This window comes from Olea europaea, chromosome 15, assembly GCF_002742605.1.
Source record: "Olea europaea var. sylvestris chromosome 15, O_europaea_v1, whole genome shotgun sequence".
NCBI lineage: Eukaryota > Viridiplantae > Streptophyta > Magnoliopsida > Lamiales > Oleaceae > Olea > Olea europaea.
Window position 1 is genome coordinate 1,029,583 of NC_036251.1, and position 19,514 is coordinate 1,049,096.

The following is a 19,514-nucleotide window of genomic DNA, read 5'->3' on the forward strand; positions in this document are numbered from 1 at the left end:
TTAATTAGATAAGATAATACTCATTATAATCTCCTATTGGTTAAGTTGGTTGTGGTAAATCCATTGAATTAATTGATCCTGTTCCATCATCATTGTCCAAAATAAGTGGTTTATAAAATGAGTAAAGTAAAAACTCATTCTTGATCAGAAAAAGAAATTAACATTCAACCGAAGAATCAAAACTAATGGGACCATGAAAATTTGGGATAAAACTAAGAACCCAATTGCTTGTGCATCTCATAAATTGTGATCATAATTGGTTTATGGACACTCCTTAATGGTGGGGCTTTCCACCTAAGATCAAATACCCCACCTAAGATATGTATTTAATAACTCAATAATTCAAAAGTTTAAAAGATAAAAAATTTACTATCGTATCAGAGTAAGAATATGCCTAGCAATAAAATTTCATAATTGTCCACTTGCAAATATTTAACTAGATGTACGGAACATGCCACGTTGATTGTTCAAGGTTGATGATCGAGGATGGATTGTCATGAGTTGATGCGATTCTTCTTGAATAGCCTGGATTCTCCCGTCAAGGAAAGCAGGCTTGATTGTGGGTTAGGATCAAGTCGATTTCCACCTGCAAAAAAAGCCTTTTAATCAAATTTGAACCAATGACTTTAGTCTTCTTTCTAGACTAGGGCTGGGAGGAATTCAGTATCGGTCATTGAGAGGGTAATATAAGTGTGATGATGGCCCACATTAACAAATATAACCTCAGTTTGATAGAAATTAAAATTCTAATTTAAGTCACAGTCAACATTTAATTTTAAACAATCTATTCCGTTGGATTTACAATTTTTCAACCATATATCTCATATATTTTAATCAAAATCTACAAAAAAATAATAATAATAAAATAAAATAAAATAAAATTTGAATTTAATTCACACCAAACAGACATATAGCCTTAGTCTGATGGGGGATTGAACTCAATTTTTAATAAAAGTTGATAAAATTTGTGATTGAAAAGTTAAAAATAATTAAAATTAATTTTTAACTTTAACTTAAATAAAAATAAAAATTTTAATCCCACCAAACATGGGCATAATAACAAGTATATACATACCCCATTTCCAAAATATCAAAAATAGATACATGCACATATTAACCCTCCTCCCTCTCTCCCGCCCACTCATTCCCAATACTGCCAACGAATCCCGTTACTTGGAAAATATCCAACCCGCCGCCTTGGAATTAAGGCACTCAGTTATATATAAAAAAATAATGGCTATGCTTTAATGTTGATGGTGCTGCTGATCAACCACACCTTCTATTTCACGTCTCTCTCTCTCTCTCTCTCTCTCTATATATATATATATATACCATTCCCCACAACCCCACATCTTCATTTTCACTTCTGCATAAGTACACACTTGATGGGGGATAACAATTTCAACTTGCCACCTGGTTTTCGATTCAATCCTAGTGATGAAGAGCTCGTTGTCCATTTCCTTCATCGAAAGGCCTCCCCTTTACCTTACCACCCTGATATCATCCCTGATCTTGACCTCCGTCCCTATGATCCATGGGAACTAGATGGTAATATAAATTATGTTAATCTATTTATATTCATGAAGATCATCGTTTTGTTAATAGATACTTGATCTTGCGTGCAGGCAAAGCAATGCGTGAAGGTAACAAATGGTACTACTACAGCAGGAGGACACAAACCAGAATAACTGGTAGTGGATATTGGCAATCTTTGGGTGTAGATGAACCAATATACTCTAGTGCTGCCCAAAAAGTTGGCATGAAGAAATGTTATGCATTTTACATGGGTGAATCTCCACAGGGTGTTAAAACAAATTGGATAATGCAGGAATTTGGGTTCTCTGATTCTTCTTCATCAAGAAGAAGAAGTTCAAAGATGGTAAGTACAAACAAAACCCTATACAATATATATATTAAAGAAGAGAAAGAAGCTGATATCTAGCCAATTGTTTGTCCGACACTTCGTACTTGATGTCCATATGGTGTATTTGTTCGTGCATGTGTCAAATTATTTTCTTTGTAGTTGCTATGTTATTGTGGGAAGAAAAGTTACTACTTAACTTTATATTATTTTGATTTTCTTGAAGGAATATAGTACATGGGTGGTGTGTCGAGTGCAACAATATAACAACAATAACGACGACGATGATAGTACAGAACTTTCATGCTTGGATGAAGTTTTCTTGTCGTTTGATGATCTCGACGAGATTAGTTTGCCAAAATAGATACAAGAAAGTAGGGTCCAAAATGGCATACCCTTAATGTAGAATGTTTTAAATATGTCAATCTTAGAAAAACAAAAAAAAACGTTGTAATCAGTTCATTAAATGTAATCTCTTCAATGCAAATCTATGTTATATGTCTATCAACATGTTTATGTATATTAGACAAAATGTGCTTATCACATAGAGTAATGCTATTCGTAGTCGCTCACTGTGGTAGTCGCCCTACGTGGCATACACATGGCAGGTAATTATTTGATACATTAATGTGATAGTTTTTTTTATTCATTAATACATCAAATAACCACCTACCAAGTGTATGCCACGTAGGGCGACTGTTGTAGTGAGCGCTGCAAATATCATTATTCTATCAAAATATGATAAACGATAACATGGACTATTTACTGAGCAATTCTGAAGTAGTGACACGTGGAGATAACCATCAGCATAATCGACCACATGAATTGCGCATTAAGATAAAGATGGATCAAACTGATGTCTCTATATGCCACAATAATGTTGCTTCAAAATTCTGTAATTTCATAATTTTGTTGGGGGGACTGTCACGTGCAGGGATTACTGGTATAGAGTGGCCCATTAACCACTCTGTGGGATAGTGGGTGGGGTCGAGGGTTGGGTGGGGAGTGGTAGGGTGGTATTTGGCAATCTTGATCTTCATATTGAGTAACCTTTTTTAGCATTTTTATGGTATGATGAGAATATGGTAGTTGTATCACAAAGTAAGCATTAAGTCATTGTGACGCAAGCATGAAATTCTTTTTAAAATATGTTATTTTTTGTTTTAAAATTAATTTGTCTTTTTCTCACTAATAAGTCTTTTTTTTTTCCAAAAAAATTAAACACGAGTTCGCGTCACTTTTGACTCTGGGATCATGGGGTAGATGTCACGGTCCTTCAGGGACGAGGTTTTAATCTTTCAAGCAACCCCGTTACAATAGCAGTAAAAGAAAATTAAGACTATGTGAATAAACTTTTGTTCTTGTTTGAATTAACAAGATGTCACAAAGTTTACAAGACTAGGCAATTTTCTTTCTTTATTCGAACTTCTTAATTGAGTATAAGAGAAATTGACAGACAAATTTCTAGTGGCTACAGTACAGAACGAACAAAAGAGCCTTTCTTGTGGTCCGAGGCCATATCTCGATCTTTCATGTGCAAATCAAGCATACAAGTTGCTTTCGGCATGTCGAATTCAAACCTAAATAAAAAGCACTTCTTCAAAATATAAAGATCTTCCAAACTTGCAACTTGCATTCCACATTATGCATATCAAAGTTAATGGTGACTATTGCAAGTTGTATTGGTCAAAAAATAGTTAATTACTAATAATTTAATCATTTTACCTTCCTTGATCCTAATCCTCTTGTACTAAAAACAAAATTGACTAAAAAATTGTACCATGTTGTACTTTACACCGTCCCCTAATCCTTAGACCTATCAACAAGGGCTAGACACTATTGCTGTAACTTTCTGGTTAAGAATCCTTTTCGATATTAAAAAATTGTATAATTGGATCAGTTAAGGTTTGCTTGAACAAAAATCTCACTCTTTTAATTTATGATGAGACAAATGTTCGACTGTTTGCACCTACCTTAGGTAGGTGACACTCTTTATTGTGTCCATCCAGGCCATGGATATGTAGAGCAAACAATCGACTAAGCCATTCCTCGGAGTGTCCAAAGAACGAATATATTCAAAGGATTTTCAAATAGATTAATTGCATTTACATCCACGTTTGATTTAATTAAAAATTTAAGTTAAAGTCAACAACCATATATTTTATGAGATTCACGACTTTTAATCATACAATTCATCATTTTTTTTAATCAAAATGTAATAAAAATCGACTTTTTATCTAAATCGAATAGACGTTATATACGTAAATGAATATGAATGTATTGTTCAATTACGTGTATTAGATCTAACAAAATAAATTAAGAGTCTGTTTGTCTCCTATTATAGGAGAAATTATAAAATTTTCAATAGTATTTTTTGGAGATTGTGTGGTTAAAATTTAAAAAAACTTTATTAATTTCTGTGTAGAATATTTTATTGTATTAATGTATGGTGGAGATTGTTATTGTAACAAAACAATTTAATTTGTTAAATGATGACAAACGGGGGCTAAATTGTTCGAATCTGATTTGAAACGGCTGACTTTATTTGAACTGTCAAATCAACAAAAGTAGCTTAAAACTTAACTTGAGCTTGAACTCAATTATAATCTAACTAGATGATCGAGTCGCTATTACCCCCATTATTACAATTTATAAATTTTAAAATAGTATTTTTTGGAGAATATGTGATTAAAAAAATTGAATTTTTTCTATTTACATGTAATATTATTTTATGAAAGACCGTGCTGTTAAAAATAAAAGAAAGAAAAATTATATTTTGAAATAATAGATGTCAAACGGGGGCTAAATGAGCCCAAACATTTAGATTAAGCTCCTCTTTCGATTAAATAAAAAATAGATTTTAGTGGATTTGATTAAAGTTATTGGACCATGCTGTCGAAAAATTGCAGATTGTGTAAAAATTTTTGTTCAAGTTACTTGTTGACTTTACCTAAATTTAGTTCACTTCAATAGCTAAACCAAATATGGACCAAGTAATTTAACGTGATATCAAAGCATATGTAACGTTCACGAGATTAGGTATCGCTATCCCAAATGATTATTGGACGAAATAACTTAATACTTTGTTTGAGCTCCATTATTATTATTATTATTATTATTATTATTATTATTTATTATTATTTATTTTTTTTATTTTTTGGGAAAAAATGATTTTGGTGATTATGATTTTTTGGAGAATATGTAGTAAAAAGTTTAGAGCTTACGTACAAATTATTTTCTTGAGAAAATGTGAAGCTAAAAAGTAGAAAAACATTTTGGGTTTACGTATAAAATTATTTCGATAGAAGAATGTGTGGTTGAAAATGAGTTTAAAGAAAAATAGATGTAAAAGCAATTGATTTCTTGCATATGAAATTTACAAGTAAGCATAAGTTTGGGTATAATAAAACAATTTCATTGCTTAATAAGCTCGTAAGCACTGAAAGACAGCACATGCAGCAGCATGAGAGATATGGAGAGATGAAGTAATGTAAATGTATAAGACGAATTTCCTTTTGTACTATATACTCTAATCAATTGTAAAGGAAGGCAAGTCAGCCCCATGTACTAATTAAACTTTCAGGAGTTTGGACCTTGCTTGGAAAAGACCAAATCAAATTGCAAGTCATTATGATTGCACCAACACATGCCTCGCCCCAATCTCAACTTGTTCATAAAGTTTTTTAAGTTTCATTGATAGAGACATCATGTTGACATTGACACAAGCAGAACCTTTCTACTTGCTTTTCTTTGGATGATGACTTTGTATGGCCACGGCTTTTGATTCAACTAATGACATGTTTGGCACACTAGTTTGGCCGAAACAAAAAAGAACGATTAATAAATATCTTAATAATCTCGACCAAAACTGAAGAGGATGAAGAGTAGAAAAGCAAGAAGAAATAGAGTTCCTACGGAGTTAAATTAGGCATTCGTTGGAAAATGAATCTCGCCTGACTACTCGCTGACTGAATTAGAAAGGTTTATTTTGATAATCTCGACAACATCAATTGCTAACTATGATGGATGTGCTGGCTCCAACCGCACGAAAGGTGTAACGATTTGGGCTGTCTTGACTATTTAATTGTTTTCTAGTTCGAAAAGCTAACTCGAAGGGGTTGAAGTTCGACGCAGAGCTTTTCACTAAATATATTTTGATGGCGTGTTTAACAGCATAAATTTTACAGTATTAAAAGATAACACCACCTTCTATTCTAGGCCGAAAATCTAAAGATCCCGCCAAAAATTGGCTGTTTAATGTAAAACTTACACATATTTTCCCCTGTATTTAGGCTTTGTACCAAATTTTGCATCACTTGAACCATTAATATGAATATCAGCAGGCTCGAAAACAGCTGAACGTAAGTTACCATCTTCTAACCACTTGAGATGGTTTTCCTTGAACTCCAAATGCTTAATCCTAGCTGCCTCTGCAATATCTTCAGTGTATGGTGCAATCTTGATCATGGTTAGCAAAACCCGGCTGTACCTGTAGCTAAGGATCTGTTCGCAGGAAGCAACCAATTTGAAACATGGGTGCTCTGGGAAATTGGGATCTACGGATTCATTGTCTCTAAGAACAGGGTAGAAGTAGACAAGTCGACCCCCTGTTACAAGCATCCTAGCAGCAAGGTCAAGCAAATCATGCACACACTCCACTAAGCTGTAAGGGGCAGTAGACGGTATGTGGCCAGTCCTCTTGTCATCGGGAACAGTATAGGGAGCAACAACGCCTTTCAAAAGCTTACGGCCACCAGATTTACGTCCTCCAGCACGAACACCGTAAGGAGGGTCACATATTATGGCATCAAACATCTGCAAGAAGCACTAAAATTTCAAAAATAAAAAGAAACAAGGAAATTTATGGCAGCAGTTGAACATCACAGCTCATGGAATGTTAGATCCAACCCTGACAAAGTTAGTAACCAAGTAATCGACTAGTCCAAAATTCTTAAATCCATGTTAACGAGTGTGATTCTGATGCCATATATAAAGCTTCGATTCAGACTTTGGCCTTGTTGACATAGTCGGACATGCTGGCCTACAATACTGATGCCATCTGTAACAGAATACTCCTCTCTTTCAGTCTGGTATATCAGTAGATGGCCCATAACCCAAAAACAAAGTAATTACCAGAACCAGTAGAATGTTCTTTGGAAACACTTGGAACTCAAAGCACTCAAATCAGAAAATTAAGGAGATAGTATCATAAAATAACAAACTGCAGGAACATGGAAAGAGGAAACAAATTGCATAAGCAACTTAAGTGGTCAAATTACCTCTTTTAATCCAGAACGCCAAGGTGGAAGGTTATTATCAGCCCTTAACAATGATAATGGCATTGGCAATCCATACTGTAAAGCAACAGAAACATGTATCAGGTTTACGGCAAACAGATAAATGAAAAACTCAGCAAACTAGGTCATGGGATTTGATAAGATTTCTTTGGGACATGAAAGGACGACGACATTTCCATGCTCGATGAGATATCTTCATTTCCCCTCAGAATTCACGTAACAATAGTACTATGAGATTGTTATAAATTTGACCCTGAGGGATGAGGAAAGCATTTGCACGACAAGATAGTGATATAACATCAAGAGAGAGAGAGAGTTCCAAGAGCACGGTAATCCAAAAACATGGAGAAAAAGAAGTCAATAAATCACCTGCTTGAAATTGCTCCAGACATTACAATCAGGACCGCGGCCATCACGCACTACCCGAATGTCAATATCTGCACCCTGAAATATTCACATTAGTGAAACTGGAACAAAATCAGCTCTGACTAATTTGATTAAACAAACAATTGAGAAATAAAAGTGTCATAATTTTTGGACTTGATTATTGGTTATTCACTGGCACCTTTGCCATGATTCCTCCAATAATCAATAATCAAACTTTCTTATTAGCAAGCAGGTCCAGCATTGGCGCACATAATAACATTTCAAAAATATGATTTTACCAGATGCACCAAAAACTCACTAGATAATTTCAATGACAACTTGACAATAATCAGTTGAAATAATTATCATTCAATAATCTTAAACAGTGCAAACAGGGATAAAAAAGGCTAAATTTTGCAGAACATCACAAACCATTGTCATCGCTCCAAAATGAGCTGCTGCGATCAGAATGCTTCCAGTGCCAACAAAAGGGTCATAGACCAATTTCCCAGTTCTGACTTGTGCTTGATTTGCCATCAAGAAAGCCATTTCTGCATCCATTGCTGTTGGGCCAAGATATTTGCGGCTTTTTAATTGATAGGTTTGCAAGATCTTCCTATCAGCAGTGCCAATTTCCCGACCAAAAAAGATCCTCCTATGCACAATAGGTGGAAGCCCGTTCTCAGATCCATAATCGTCATTATCCATAAGAAAGAAATTGTGATCAGGTTTTTTCAAATTCACCCGCCCCTGAAATATATCGAGTCATCAGTTAGCAACAATTGACAATATTAGTATCCAAAAAGATCTACAGAAAAGTTCAAATCTCCTCAGGCACCTAACTGATCTTTGCCATCAGGTAACAGAAAGTAAACATTAAAGTCTGAACATGAACACCCACGTACTTAATCAGAAAAAAAGAAAAACAAAGAAGCATGCTAACTTCATCCAGGTTCATGAAGACCCAAAAAAAAATAAAAATAAAGAAATAAATAAGTAGAGAACTTTCATAATATTGAAGTCTCCGTTAATAACATTTAACAGCCCAAGTCATCTTGAAGCAATTGCATATTACAGTAATTTAAGTTAGCTCTTGCCTTAAACATTTTTTTACTTACTTGAGTTACTGTATTTTTAAGTTAATAATAATCAACTTGAAATCAAATACAATTACACCTTAAAAGGAACAAATGCTAGCTTTTGAAGGCGGTTATTTTGCTCCTCAAAGCTGATAACCTTCCCAAAGCTCTCAACATTAATCTTAAAAGTACTGTCACGTGACAAGTATGGCAACTTCCGTTCATCTGGATAACTTTTGACAGCCTCTTCCAATTCCTCAAAACTTTGTCCATCCCCCCACAGTTCATATATTCCCTTCACGAGAATACCTGCACACCCAAAGAGGCCAAGGCATGAGATTTATCCTCAAAACTCTTTCCAAATATCTCAGCATGAAGATAAAAGCTGAAATGCTGGACGAAAGCATGTTAGCGCATCAACTTAGATGTCAGAGTATTTAACAAATTCCGCTTACACCAGAAGGAATAATTAAGCATATATCACTGTTAATATATAGGTATGAAATGAAGAAATTCTATCTCATTATATACAGCAACAAGCTAATTCTTTTCCCCAATAAACTTGGGTAAGCTAGTGAATCAACAGTTATGAGCTTGTATTTTAACTTACAACCAACCCTTTCTTTGACTTCTTGAATAAATCAACAGTAATCCATGTCTACTAAAAAAATTAGCAAAAGCAATAACCCTAGAATACATCTTAAAATAAAAAATAAAAGAAAGCTAAGAAATTGAGATAACTAATAGAATTCAATATTGACCATCTTAACTCTATTCCAAAGCATTGTAATTTGAACAAACTATGAATGCAAAAGTGAAAGAAATCATAGCTATTCTCCGTTACGAGTTCATTCAACCAATACCAAAGTTTCATCTTAATTCAATAGCAAACATCATACAAGCCTCCAATTCGAAAAAGTTAATTATAGTAGAATATTTTTACAGCACAAAAAATACTATGTATTTGTGCGGGCATAGGTATACATGCAAATGCTTACTTCGACTGGCGATGTTTCGAGCAATTTCTTCAGAAGGAATATTGACGAAATGGAAAGGTGAATCGGGATGGTGGTCCTCCGGAAGCTTCCATTCCAACAATCCTGTGGTGGTTCCATCGAATGCACCGAAGAGTCCTGCAAGAGATTCAAATTCGGGTTTTCTATATTCCAGTAATCTATGGTAGAATACGCAGAGATACCACATACTGCAATTTGTACTGTAAGGAAATGAATACTACTTCTACGAAGGGTGAGTGCTATCAGAGTCTATAGGACGACGTAAGAGAAACTAAAGTGGTGGTTAAGAGTGGTGGAGGTGGAGGTGGTGGCGCGTGGAGCGAGCACAGACGATGTTAAGGCCCGTGTCCGGTGTGTGACGGCGAGTGGCAACAATTTGATCTCCTTTTTCTAAAACCCAAAACCCTCGAGGATAAATTTCATCTATGGTCATTAAACATTCAGAAGAATTTTAATTTCATCCCTAAATTTTAATTTATATTAATGAAGTTACCAAAGTTTATTTAAAATTTTCATTTAAATCATCAAACTTCAATTTTAATTTCAAATTACATCACTTTGTCAACTACATATCTTAAATTAAAAATATTGCTTAATTGACCACCATTCTACAACGAATCTTCGACGTAATAGCTATGCGAAAGTCACCATTATGACCAAAAAAGTGTTAAAAATGATAATATGCATTTCAACATGTTAACCAAAGGATATGCTATATTATAACTCTAAATTTACCAATCCATTTTTAGGCTGTCACATTGGAGTTATATAGACAACCATTTATAACATGACTGTCAATTAAGCAATTTTTATTACTTTCGAAATCAATAGGTGAGGACATGTGAAAGGGATACTTTACTACGAAGCTCTTATTTGATTCTATCATGAAGAAAATTCGCTTTACTCATAACCTTTGGTAAATTATTTAAGTTTGCCGTGAGTTTCTTAAACTTTGAAAAATTAATTCAATGGAACAAGTAACATATTAAGAGAAATGTAAGTGTACTAGTATACGATCCCTGTTTGGCCTCCATTCTTTTCAAATTTTAATGATTGGAATAATAATTTTTTTTTTTTGAAAAATATGTGATTGAAAAAGAATGAATTTTTTTTATTTGCTTGTAATATTACTTATGAAAGATTGTATGATTGAAAATAAGAGAAAAAAATAATGAGAAGAAGAATGGAGCCTAAACAGAGGCATAGTATTGTCAAGGCCTTTGAATATGAGTTGAGACTTGCTATATAATTTTTGCTATCAAATTTATTATTTATCAATTAGTTATTGATAAATCATTTTAAATTAACATGTTCAACATTCTCTATATGAAAGAATAGCTAGAAGTCAGCCCTCCGGGGCACAGTTCAATTGGTAGATCAATCAATATTTGTCTTACTTTCAGCGATAGGGTGGATGTTCGAATCCTGATGGGAACTTGCGGCCAAAAATTTGGTATGGAACAATCACTTTGGAGGAGGATCTCTTGTGCGCAGAAATGTACAGGCGATGGGGGGAACTTGTGATCTAGTTGAGGCATAACCCGGGATTTAACCCCCCAAAGTTCTAGGGGCAAGGGTTTTGGGGTCCAAGATTTAGTCTAGTGTAAGTTGGGATACCTGAATATCAAAAAAAAAAAAAAAGGAATAGCTAGAAGTCAACCCTATGATGGCCTGAATCTACAACTGGATCCACTCTAATTTTCCTCTGCAGATCAGATTACTGAAAATGAGGAAAATTCCATTTTAATAGTTCGTACAGGAATTTCATTCAACCTTTCTTCTTTCTCTCTCGTGGTCCACGCCTAAGGTATGATCGATTTAACGTTTCTATACTCCGACAATTCTCTAAATCTCGGATCTGCTTTAACTTCATAATTTCTTGATTCACTTATGGTGATATATAATTTGTTTGTATTTGTGATAATTATGAATTAAAAGACCTTTAGGATCAATTCTTTAATTCTCTCGATGGGGATTTTTCTCTATAAATATATTATAATTGAAAGTAAAATTCCATTCCCACTGTATTGCTTTCTTGCAAGATTCTTTCTTTAAAGCAAATAAATAATCTCAAAAAATCCTCTGGCTTTCTCTGTTCAAGTCTGCACCTCAGGTATAATCAAGTTTACTCTTTTTATATTTTTGATTAATAGTACAATCTTTCTGATAACTGAATTTCTTAGATCTTGTCTCTTCAGTAAGTTGATTATTTTGTGAACGACTTGTGTTAATTTATGGTCTTGTTTTGGGAAGATTGTGATAATGAATGACCTAAATTTAAATTTTTTGGAGAAGTAGAAACTTATTTGGTAACACGTTTGAACAGGATGTACTTCTGATTTTTTTAATTGTTGTGATCCACCGGTTGTTTAAAGAATTTTTGTACAAGCTATTTTACGATTGTGCATGTCATCTATGGATAGTAATAGAAAATGGTATATGTAAATGAATGGCTTTGGCTGGCATATTATACAGGAATTCATCTTATGTGCACGTCTCTGTAGAAAGAAATTCTAAGCATGTGGATCCATTATCTTTTTGTGTGTAAAATTATTTCCCTATCCTACCAACTGAACTAGAGAAGCCCGTGTACTGAAATGTTATTTTTGGTGAGGACAACATATATCAGATAATTATGGTGAAGTTGATTCTACTGCGGATTGATTCTCCCCCCTTCAATCCTACGGACATTTCAAACAAAGCTCTTTTCCTCCTCTTCCTTATTTATTTATTTATTTATTTATGTGTGGTTCACACAAGGCAAGAAGATTTAAAAAAAAGTTTTCAAAACATTCTTCAAATAGAAATGTGATGAGGTTCAGGATTCCTTTGTTTTGTGATATTTCATGAATATAGTTAGACCTATTTACATGAGTGGCAGGGATTTAATGAATCAAACTTGCTTTATGTGCATTATTCACAAGTCTCACTTTCTTCACTCTGAAAGTAGAATCATTAAATACATCAGTAGAGAGGATGGAAGTTGGCTAGAAAGTCATAAAGGTAGCAATACGGTTAGAAACTTTGAAGTGATTAATAATCTTTACAGTTGAAGGCTGTTGAGTATGATTCTTGCATCATATGGTTATATAATCACATGACATCCACATTACAACGGCTTTTTCTGCCTGCTTGTCTTGTAAACCCATTCTGCTCATATTAGATCTGAGTTGAGCTATGAATATAATTTGTTCATATCATTTTCCTTTTTACCATTATGACATGTCATGAGTTAGCTATTAGTTGATTTATTTCATGAAAGTCAAAATCTTCTCTCAATGTTCTTCTTATCCTCTCTCTTTTTGGAAGAAAGCAGTTTGAAACATGTCAGATGATGCTGAGTATCGTTGCTTTATTGGTGGCTTATCATGGTCAACATCTGATCGAGGTCTGAAAGAAGCATTTGAGAAGTTTGGCCATCTCCTTGAGGCGAAGGTAATAAACAATTCAATTGCTTCCTGTGATAATTTATTTCAGGTCATAAATAATTATTGTTCTTTTATGTTCTAGTGAGTAAAGCCATGATTTGTTCCCATGTTGTTTATGATCTGTTGTGGTGTACTGTCACTCCAAACCACACCTAGCAATATGTTCTCTTCACCTCCTCGAACAGATATCTGTCTGTGTTTGTGAGTTAATCTATTAGAAGGGAGACTTTGAGTTTTTTAGTAGGTTCCGAGGTGTTCAAGTTGTAACAATAAGCATTTATGCATTCATGTAATATATCTATCGAGTCTTTGGCGGCTGCTATTTTAGTAAATCTCTCCTGCCTTTTCCTTTCTGGGACAGATAACTGGGAGATAAATGTGTGTCAACTGACTAGAAATGTTTTTCTGAAACATATATTAAGATAAATTAATAGCCATGAGTAGTTATGATTTGGGTCCCATTGTGAAATTCATATTATGACTTTATTCATATACTTAAAGGAGGAGAAGAAAGGGATTCTCACCATGAAAATTCCTTCTTTCATGTAGGTCGTCATTGACAAGGTCTCTGGCCGGTCCCGTGGCTTTGGGTTTGTCACTTTTGATGAAAAGAAAGCGATGGAAGAGGCCATTGAAGCGATGAATGGGATGGATTTAGACGGTCGAAGCATAACTGTAGACAAAGCTCAGCCTCACCAAGGTTCAGGTAGGGATTATGACAATGATCGCCCACATGACCGTGACCGTGTCCGAGGACGTGATCATGATCGCCCTCGTGAATATGGAGGTGGTAGGGGATCTGGTGGTGGGGAGTGCTTCAGGTGTGGCAAGCCAGGGCATTTTGCTCGGGAGTGTCCCAGTGAAGGTGGAAGGTATGGAGGAAGGGATGATAGGTACAGCAGCAGTGGCGGCAGAGGTGGCAGCCGTTATGGTCCTGACCGGAATGGAGATCGGTTTGATGGCCGGAATCGGGATGCTGGTGGACGTAGTGGAGGTGACAGATATAGTCGTGATCGTGCTGGGCCGTACGATCGCCGAGGTTCTGGTGGATTCAGATCTGGGTAATTTGACTGCTGAGATTATGTTATACAACATTTACTGAATTTGCATGTCCGATCTTCAACAAATTGTGGTGCTAATGGATTATGTTAATATTTTTCACAGCTGAAAACTTTGAGGTCCTGTGAAGGGATGCCGTTATGGAGTTAGGGCTGACATGATGTCTTCTCTTCTGGACATGACAGCAAAATGGATCAGTCTTTTGAAAGTGTGAAACTTGGCTCTTATAATCTACTGTATTTTGTTCCCTTGAATGTTCTATATTTTGGTGTGTTACGGTCCTTTACTTGCTTGATGTGCAAACGAAACCGATCTTACACTCTAATGCTATTATTGCCGCTGGTTGTCTGCTTCTTCCTTACACTGCCATTACGTGCTGCTGGATTCGTATATTTTCTCGCATGGAACCTGTATGTTGCAGTTTATATGGAGTTAAATGGTACTGGGAATGATGGTCAAATTGTGGAATTGATGATTATCAAAATGGAGCCACAATCATGAATGCTTGTGAAATCGAAATATAGAGGCTGTATTAGAAACCATACCTGCTTTCATGATCTTCAAAACTCAGATTTTTAATCATTAAACAGAGTGAACAACTGAACCGGGTAATTTAGTTATTTATTTCTTTCTCTATTATATTTGGACCTTATCTGACTCTTCAAATGAGTTCTTAGTTGCCAATTCTTTCAGTATTAATATTGTGACTTTTGGCAGGCTGCCTGGATTTTAAATGGCCTTTCTGGACACATGATGATTGTCTTGCTTTTCCTAATTGGCTACATTTAAACATAATAAACTTGAAACAAAGCTTTTGGATTGCGACACATCCGTGCAAGTTGTTACATCATTAGTCACTCTTACTTTTGCAAGTTGCACTGAAGGAAGAGTTGTGTTTTTCCTAGTAAAAGGGGCAGGCACGGTAGATAATGCTCAAGAGTTCAGCAATTGTTGTCTCCTCTTTTGTTCCGACCGGGTTCTGGGGAGAATGGTTCTTGTTATGTTTTTGTCTTGTCCTCTTTTTTGGTAGCTGAGATCTGGATATAGTATCGTACATGTTTCAAGTTTGGTTGGCAAATGATGGAGAGTGCTGCCTAGGCTGAATTTGAAGTGTCCCAGAACAAAAAATAACTCTTTTGCCGATCAGAGTTTTCTGTTTGTTAGTATGTTTTTTTCACGAGTGGATCTTGATTTTTCTTTGAGGTGGAAGGGTCGACATTTTTTGTCCTTTGGCTAACGTCTTTCAATTGGGAAGCTGGTTCAAGATCTGCTGTTGGCTGCAGCTCTCTTTCACTTCCATTTCCCTCAAGGGCGGTTCGGGGCAGGGAGGTTGTTGAAGCTACAATACCCGTTTGCCTGTTACTTTTACCACTAACATGTTAAACATAATGCACCCACCACCCAGTGAATATTCTTATCTCTGCTCAATATGTTTCTCATTAAATATATTTCCTTCATAAGCCGTGGTTACCAGATTTGATATTCTGCAAATCTGTTAATCACATGGGGATGTTTTGGTTTCTTTTATAGATGTTGAATTCTTAGTTCCCTTTCATATTCATAATCTTAGACATAATATTCCTTTTTGTCACATGTTGCTGGAAATTTGGGTTATTGAAATTATTTTTTTTGGGTTCTCCTAATCACATGCTATCTGTATACTTGCTAATTCAATTTTAGTAATGGAGCTAGCTAGTCTCATTCTTCCCTTTTTACATTATTCTTGTTTGAACCTTTCGTTATAGCATTATTATTTTCTCTCTGGTGGTACCAACGGTTGAATGTGGTATTAGATAGTCTTCTCCCTAATTTATGGCCATGGGCTTTATTATCATTGGTTTTCTATCATATTGTGTAGTGCATTTATATGACATACCTTGTCGGTATCTCCACAATTAGCTAAACATAGGAGTTGGCATGGGGAGGGATGGGCACTATATCACTAGTTGTGATGATCAGCTGTGGTCAAATCTTGCTGAGAATGATCGGAACCTGTTGAAGAAACAATTCCTTTCTTCTGCATTCCAGAAAAATAATGATTATAATATGTTTGAGACAATTATTTAGCTTGAGATGCTTCTTAATTTATCATATATTTCATCACATTTGGGGATTGACGGTTTTGAAGTATGTGCCAGATATGGACGGTCAGTCTTAATAATATTTCTTGACTGACTATAGATTTTATAGCTGTCTTGATAGGGAATGATAATCTTTGAGCTTGCATAACAGAGTTCATTTTAGCTAGGAAGAGAAGATGGAATATTTAGAAGAAAACATAAATGAGTCAAGTATTTATATACTCGAGGATACATAAATATTAATTAGTCAAAATGGGAATGTGTGCAGGACTAAGGGGGGGCAATAAAAGGAAATAAATAGTGCAGCGTGAGGAGCACAAGCTTTGTTGGCTTTAATCTAAGGACTTCTCTTTTAATATTTGGTGGTTGGACTAAGGATTTGTATGGCAGTGCTTATGCTTCTGCTTCTTTTTCTTGTAGAAGAGTTTTACGACGAAGTTACTAAAAGATCTTCTAGCAAGATAATACTTCCAACAAATTATCCAAATATGTTCTAAAGTAGTTAATACATAAGATGCTTTTTATAAATAGTCTCTTGGAAATGTATCCCAAAATAATGACATGACAACATAAATTGTCGTAGGATTTAAGCTCAAGGTATGTGACAGTAACAGTTGGTTTTGATTACATCTAGGAGATGTTGTGCAGTAAATGACCCGGGTCTTGTTCTTAGTAAACCTGAAAGGACAGTTCATCTTCTATCTAGGAAATATGAATTCTTAATGTGGGATTTTGATAGCTGATCAGGTTTGATTGATATCACTCCGATACAACATATGTTACGAACGAACAACAGCAGAGGATATAGAAACGATATTGAAAACCCATCAAAAGCACAAAGAGCTAGGATTTTTCAGAAAACTGCTTTAGGTAAATCTACAATCCATTTATTATATGTTGATTCTAATACACATCTTTATGAATATTGATTGATATTCCATGTTTAACCAACAACTCACATCACCAATAATATTTTACATCAAATCCTAAAGCACTTGCAGGAGGGTACTATATCGAAATGGCATTCGGTATCACGATTTTAATTTACAGAATGGAATTATATTCACAAAGTGGTAGATATTCTCTTGGACTTTTTAGCAATGTGTAGATTACTTCAGGAATATCTTTGGCGGGGGGGGGGGGGGGGGGGTAGTCTATCTCGACTTCTTATTATGGTCGTAGGTTCAAATCCTACTTGGGGAGAATTTGGATCACTTTTCTGACTATAAACTAACAACCCAGTGGACCTGCTTTATCCTTGAAGATAAATGAAGGGCTTCAATTTATTGTTGGGATCAATTACCGTTGGATTGATCTGTAGACTCAAAATAGACGATCTGAGCAGACTAGGATTGATTGAATCCAAACTGAAGTCCGCATGAAGGGTACTGGGGCCTTATAGTAAGCCCCCTGTAGTATGTTGCAACTTTTAGTTGTTTTTCGTATCTTTTGTGGAAGTTGTATTAGCTGTTCTGTTTTATATTCATAGATTCGAGCTTCTTTCTTGTCACATGTTGCTGATATTGTGGTTAATCAAATTATTCTTCGTGGTTTTTCCTATTCGCACGTTCTTTCCTTTTTATAAAACCTTACTCTTGTTACCTTGTAATGTTTTCGCCTTTTGTTATATCATTATCGTTCTCTCTCCAGTGGTAGCAGCTGTTGATACTGGTTTTAATTGTTTGGAATCCGCGAGTATGCATAAGAGAGTTGATTTTAGAAAGTAAAGTAAGATGGAATATATTGATAAGGAAGTAATCCATTATGTCTAGGAAGTTCATTTTTGGAACATTTGCAAATGAGTTATTACCATTGGCATGAACTTTATTTATTCTAATTCAGCACAATACAGTTTAAAGCCTTGTAGAAAATACAAACTAAGCGTAGGATGCTCATATGATACATCATTTTCTTTGTGTTAACAGCATTTTTTTTAGCCCATCTTTTATTCAACAAATTAGGAAGGCTGAAACCGAAGGTAAACTTAGTAATTACATTTGCAGACCATTGGAGCCAATTAACTTAGTAAGCCCAAATGTAATACCCATCGCCATCCAGCCACCCAGCACCACCCTAGGACAAGACCTCGCCACTGATGTCCCACCCAGCACCGCCCCGACTCCTGCGAACGCAATCAATGCTAAGGTGACTGCTGCCACCACAACTCCTAGCCTCACCTTATAGTTTGCTATAAAAGCAGCTGCAAGTAATGGTACTACGGCACCTAAAGCAAAGGCCAGGGCTGAGGCCAAGGCCGCCTGAAAAGGGTTGGGGAGTTTCTCCTTTTGTATTTCTTCTTCATTCTGTCCATTGTTTGTCATTCTCTTCTCTCTCTTCATTTGGGCTATTTCTATGTCTAGTTGGGAGTACATGGAGACGAACTCTCCAATTGCCATGCTACATGCACCGGCAAACAGCCCTGCAAATCCAGTAAGAACCATCGCTTCAGCATCTTCTTTCACTGCTCCAATTCCCATCATTAATGATGCAATGGAAACCAATCCATCGTTGGCTCCTAGCACGGCGGCTCGAAGCCATTGTGCCCTTTGGGAGTAGTCAAAGTCTTTGGAGAAATTGCATTGATTTTTTTGTGCATGGTTTGGGTTTGGGGCAGCCATGAAAAGTATTATAGCAGCTAGCTATGATGTTATTACTAATGGGGGAGTTGCTTGTTGAAGACACAATACTGCATGAATGAGTGAAGGGTTATATATACTGAACAGGTACTATAAAGATAATGAGTGTTAATGGGGGATTAAGTGGTGGAAATAAAGAAAAGAAAAAGGTGCAATGTGAGGAGCATAAGCCTTGTTTATTTAATCTGAAGCACTTCTCTTTTAATATTTTGTTGTTGGACTAACACGACTGGACATAATTAACGAGTACAAACATATATATCCAATGCCATACAGGACTGGGCATTAATATGTGAGGTATGAAACAAATTTCAAGTCTGCCACTTTTTCCAGATTCCCATAATTTTTAACTCTTAAACATCCATCTATGTTCAACTAAGTGCTTGTTTGTGAAATTTAAAAAGTCAAGATCAAAATCAACAATTAAGTTTAACTCCACATTTCATAGGACCCATAACTTTATCAACTTTTAAATTTCGCATTTCATCCACTTCTATCAAAATTTCTAAATTTTTTTATTAAAAAATTTGTGAAACAGTCGGTCAATAAGATATAGACAAAATAACGGACAATTTTATCACAAACCCCACTTTCTTTCTTTAGGTGGAATAGATAAAAGTAGCCTTCTGAAAATGGATTGCTGGTTAGGAGATCACTCAATGGGGTGATATAAAATTGGAGGAGTGTGTTC

The 19,514-nt window shown here is 35.4% G+C and overlaps 4 protein-coding genes across 9 annotated transcripts; 2 read left to right on the top strand and 2 right to left on the bottom strand.

The window, feature by feature from the left end:
- Positions 1 to 1,309: 1,309 nt before the first annotated feature.
- On the top strand, positions 1,310 to 2,369 carry LOC111409769 (NAC domain-containing protein 104-like). 2 transcript variants are annotated; one of them, XM_023039793.1, is made up of 3 exons: positions 1,310 to 1,548; positions 1,626 to 1,879; positions 2,096 to 2,369. In XM_023039793.1, exons 1-3 carry the CDS (start codon positions 1,386 to 1,388, stop codon positions 2,126 to 2,128), a joined length of 450 nt encoding a protein of 149 aa, XP_022895561.1. In that variant the 5' UTR covers positions 1,310 to 1,385; the 3' UTR covers positions 2,129 to 2,369. The 2 variants fall into 2 exon arrangements, with proteins under 2 accessions (XP_022895561.1, XP_022895560.1); XM_023039792.1 differs by having other exon boundaries at positions 1,312 to 1,548; positions 2,088 to 2,369.
- Positions 2,370 to 5,979: 3,610 nt separating this feature from the next.
- LOC111409771 (tRNA (guanine(10)-N2)-methyltransferase homolog) lies at positions 5,980 to 9,994 on the bottom strand. The gene is made up of 6 exons (XM_023039794.1): positions 9,602 to 9,994; positions 8,701 to 8,912; positions 7,957 to 8,274; positions 7,528 to 7,602; positions 7,141 to 7,215; positions 5,980 to 6,676 (listed from the first exon to the last, which is right to left on the bottom strand). Exons 1-6 carry the CDS (start codon positions 9,804 to 9,806, stop codon positions 6,128 to 6,130), a joined length of 1,434 nt encoding a protein of 477 aa, XP_022895562.1. The 5' UTR covers positions 9,807 to 9,994; the 3' UTR covers positions 5,980 to 6,127.
- Positions 9,995 to 11,317: 1,323 nt separating this feature from the next.
- LOC111409772 (glycine-rich RNA-binding protein RZ1A) lies at positions 11,318 to 15,697 on the top strand. 5 transcript variants are annotated; one of them, XM_023039797.1, is made up of 5 exons: positions 11,318 to 11,426; positions 12,936 to 13,054; positions 13,597 to 14,108; positions 14,212 to 14,714; positions 14,824 to 15,697. In XM_023039797.1, exons 2-4 carry the CDS (start codon positions 12,944 to 12,946, stop codon positions 14,213 to 14,215), a joined length of 627 nt encoding a protein of 208 aa, XP_022895565.1. In that variant the 5' UTR covers positions 11,318 to 11,426; positions 12,936 to 12,943; the 3' UTR covers positions 14,216 to 14,714; positions 14,824 to 15,697. The 5 variants fall into 5 exon arrangements, with proteins under 5 accessions (XP_022895565.1, XP_022895567.1, XP_022895563.1 ...); XM_023039799.1 differs by having other exon boundaries at positions 11,331 to 11,426; positions 12,933 to 13,054; XM_023039795.1 differs by having other exon boundaries at positions 11,381 to 11,426; positions 12,929 to 13,054.
- Positions 15,698 to 17,345: 1,648 nt separating this feature from the next.
- Positions 17,346 to 18,913, bottom strand: LOC111410925 (vacuolar iron transporter homolog 4-like). The gene has a single exon (XM_023041519.1). It carries the CDS (start codon positions 18,803 to 18,805, stop codon positions 18,179 to 18,181), a length of 627 nt encoding a protein of 208 aa, XP_022897287.1. The 5' UTR covers positions 18,806 to 18,913; the 3' UTR covers positions 17,346 to 18,178.
- Between the last annotated feature and the right edge of the window lie 601 nt (positions 18,914 to 19,514).

Coding starts and splice junctions, on each gene's coding strand:
- LOC111409769 (XM_023039792.1), top strand. CDS start 1,386: ATGGGGGATAACAATTTCAACTTGCCACCTGGTTTTCGATTCAATCCT. Junction 1,549..1,625: donor TGATCCATGGGAACTAGATG/GTAATATAAATT, acceptor TCTTGCGTGCAG/GCAAAGCAATGCGTGAAGGT. Junction 1,880..2,087: donor GAAGAAGAAGTTCAAAGATG/GTAAGTACAAAC, acceptor ATTTTCTTGAAG/GAATATAGTACATGGGTGGT.
- LOC111410925 (XM_023041519.1), bottom strand. CDS start 18,805: ATGGCTGCCCCAAACCCAAACCATGCACAAAAAAATCAATGCAATTTC.
- LOC111409772 (XM_023039797.1), top strand. CDS start 12,944: ATGTCAGATGATGCTGAGTATCGTTGCTTTATTGGTGGCTTATCATGG. Junction 13,055..13,596: donor GCCATCTCCTTGAGGCGAAG/GTAATAAACAAT, acceptor TCTTTCATGTAG/GTCGTCATTGACAAGGTCTC.
- LOC111409771 (XM_023039794.1), bottom strand. CDS start 9,806: ATGTGGTATCTCTGCGTATTCTACCATAGATTACTGGAATATAGAAAA. Junction 7,603..7,956: donor ATTTTGGAGCGATGACAATG/GTTTGTGATGTT, acceptor TGAATATTTCAG/GGTGCAGATATTGACATTCG. Junction 6,677..7,140: donor GGCGTTCTGGATTAAAAGAG/GTAATTTGACCA, acceptor TGCTTCTTGCAG/ATGTTTGATGCCATAATATG.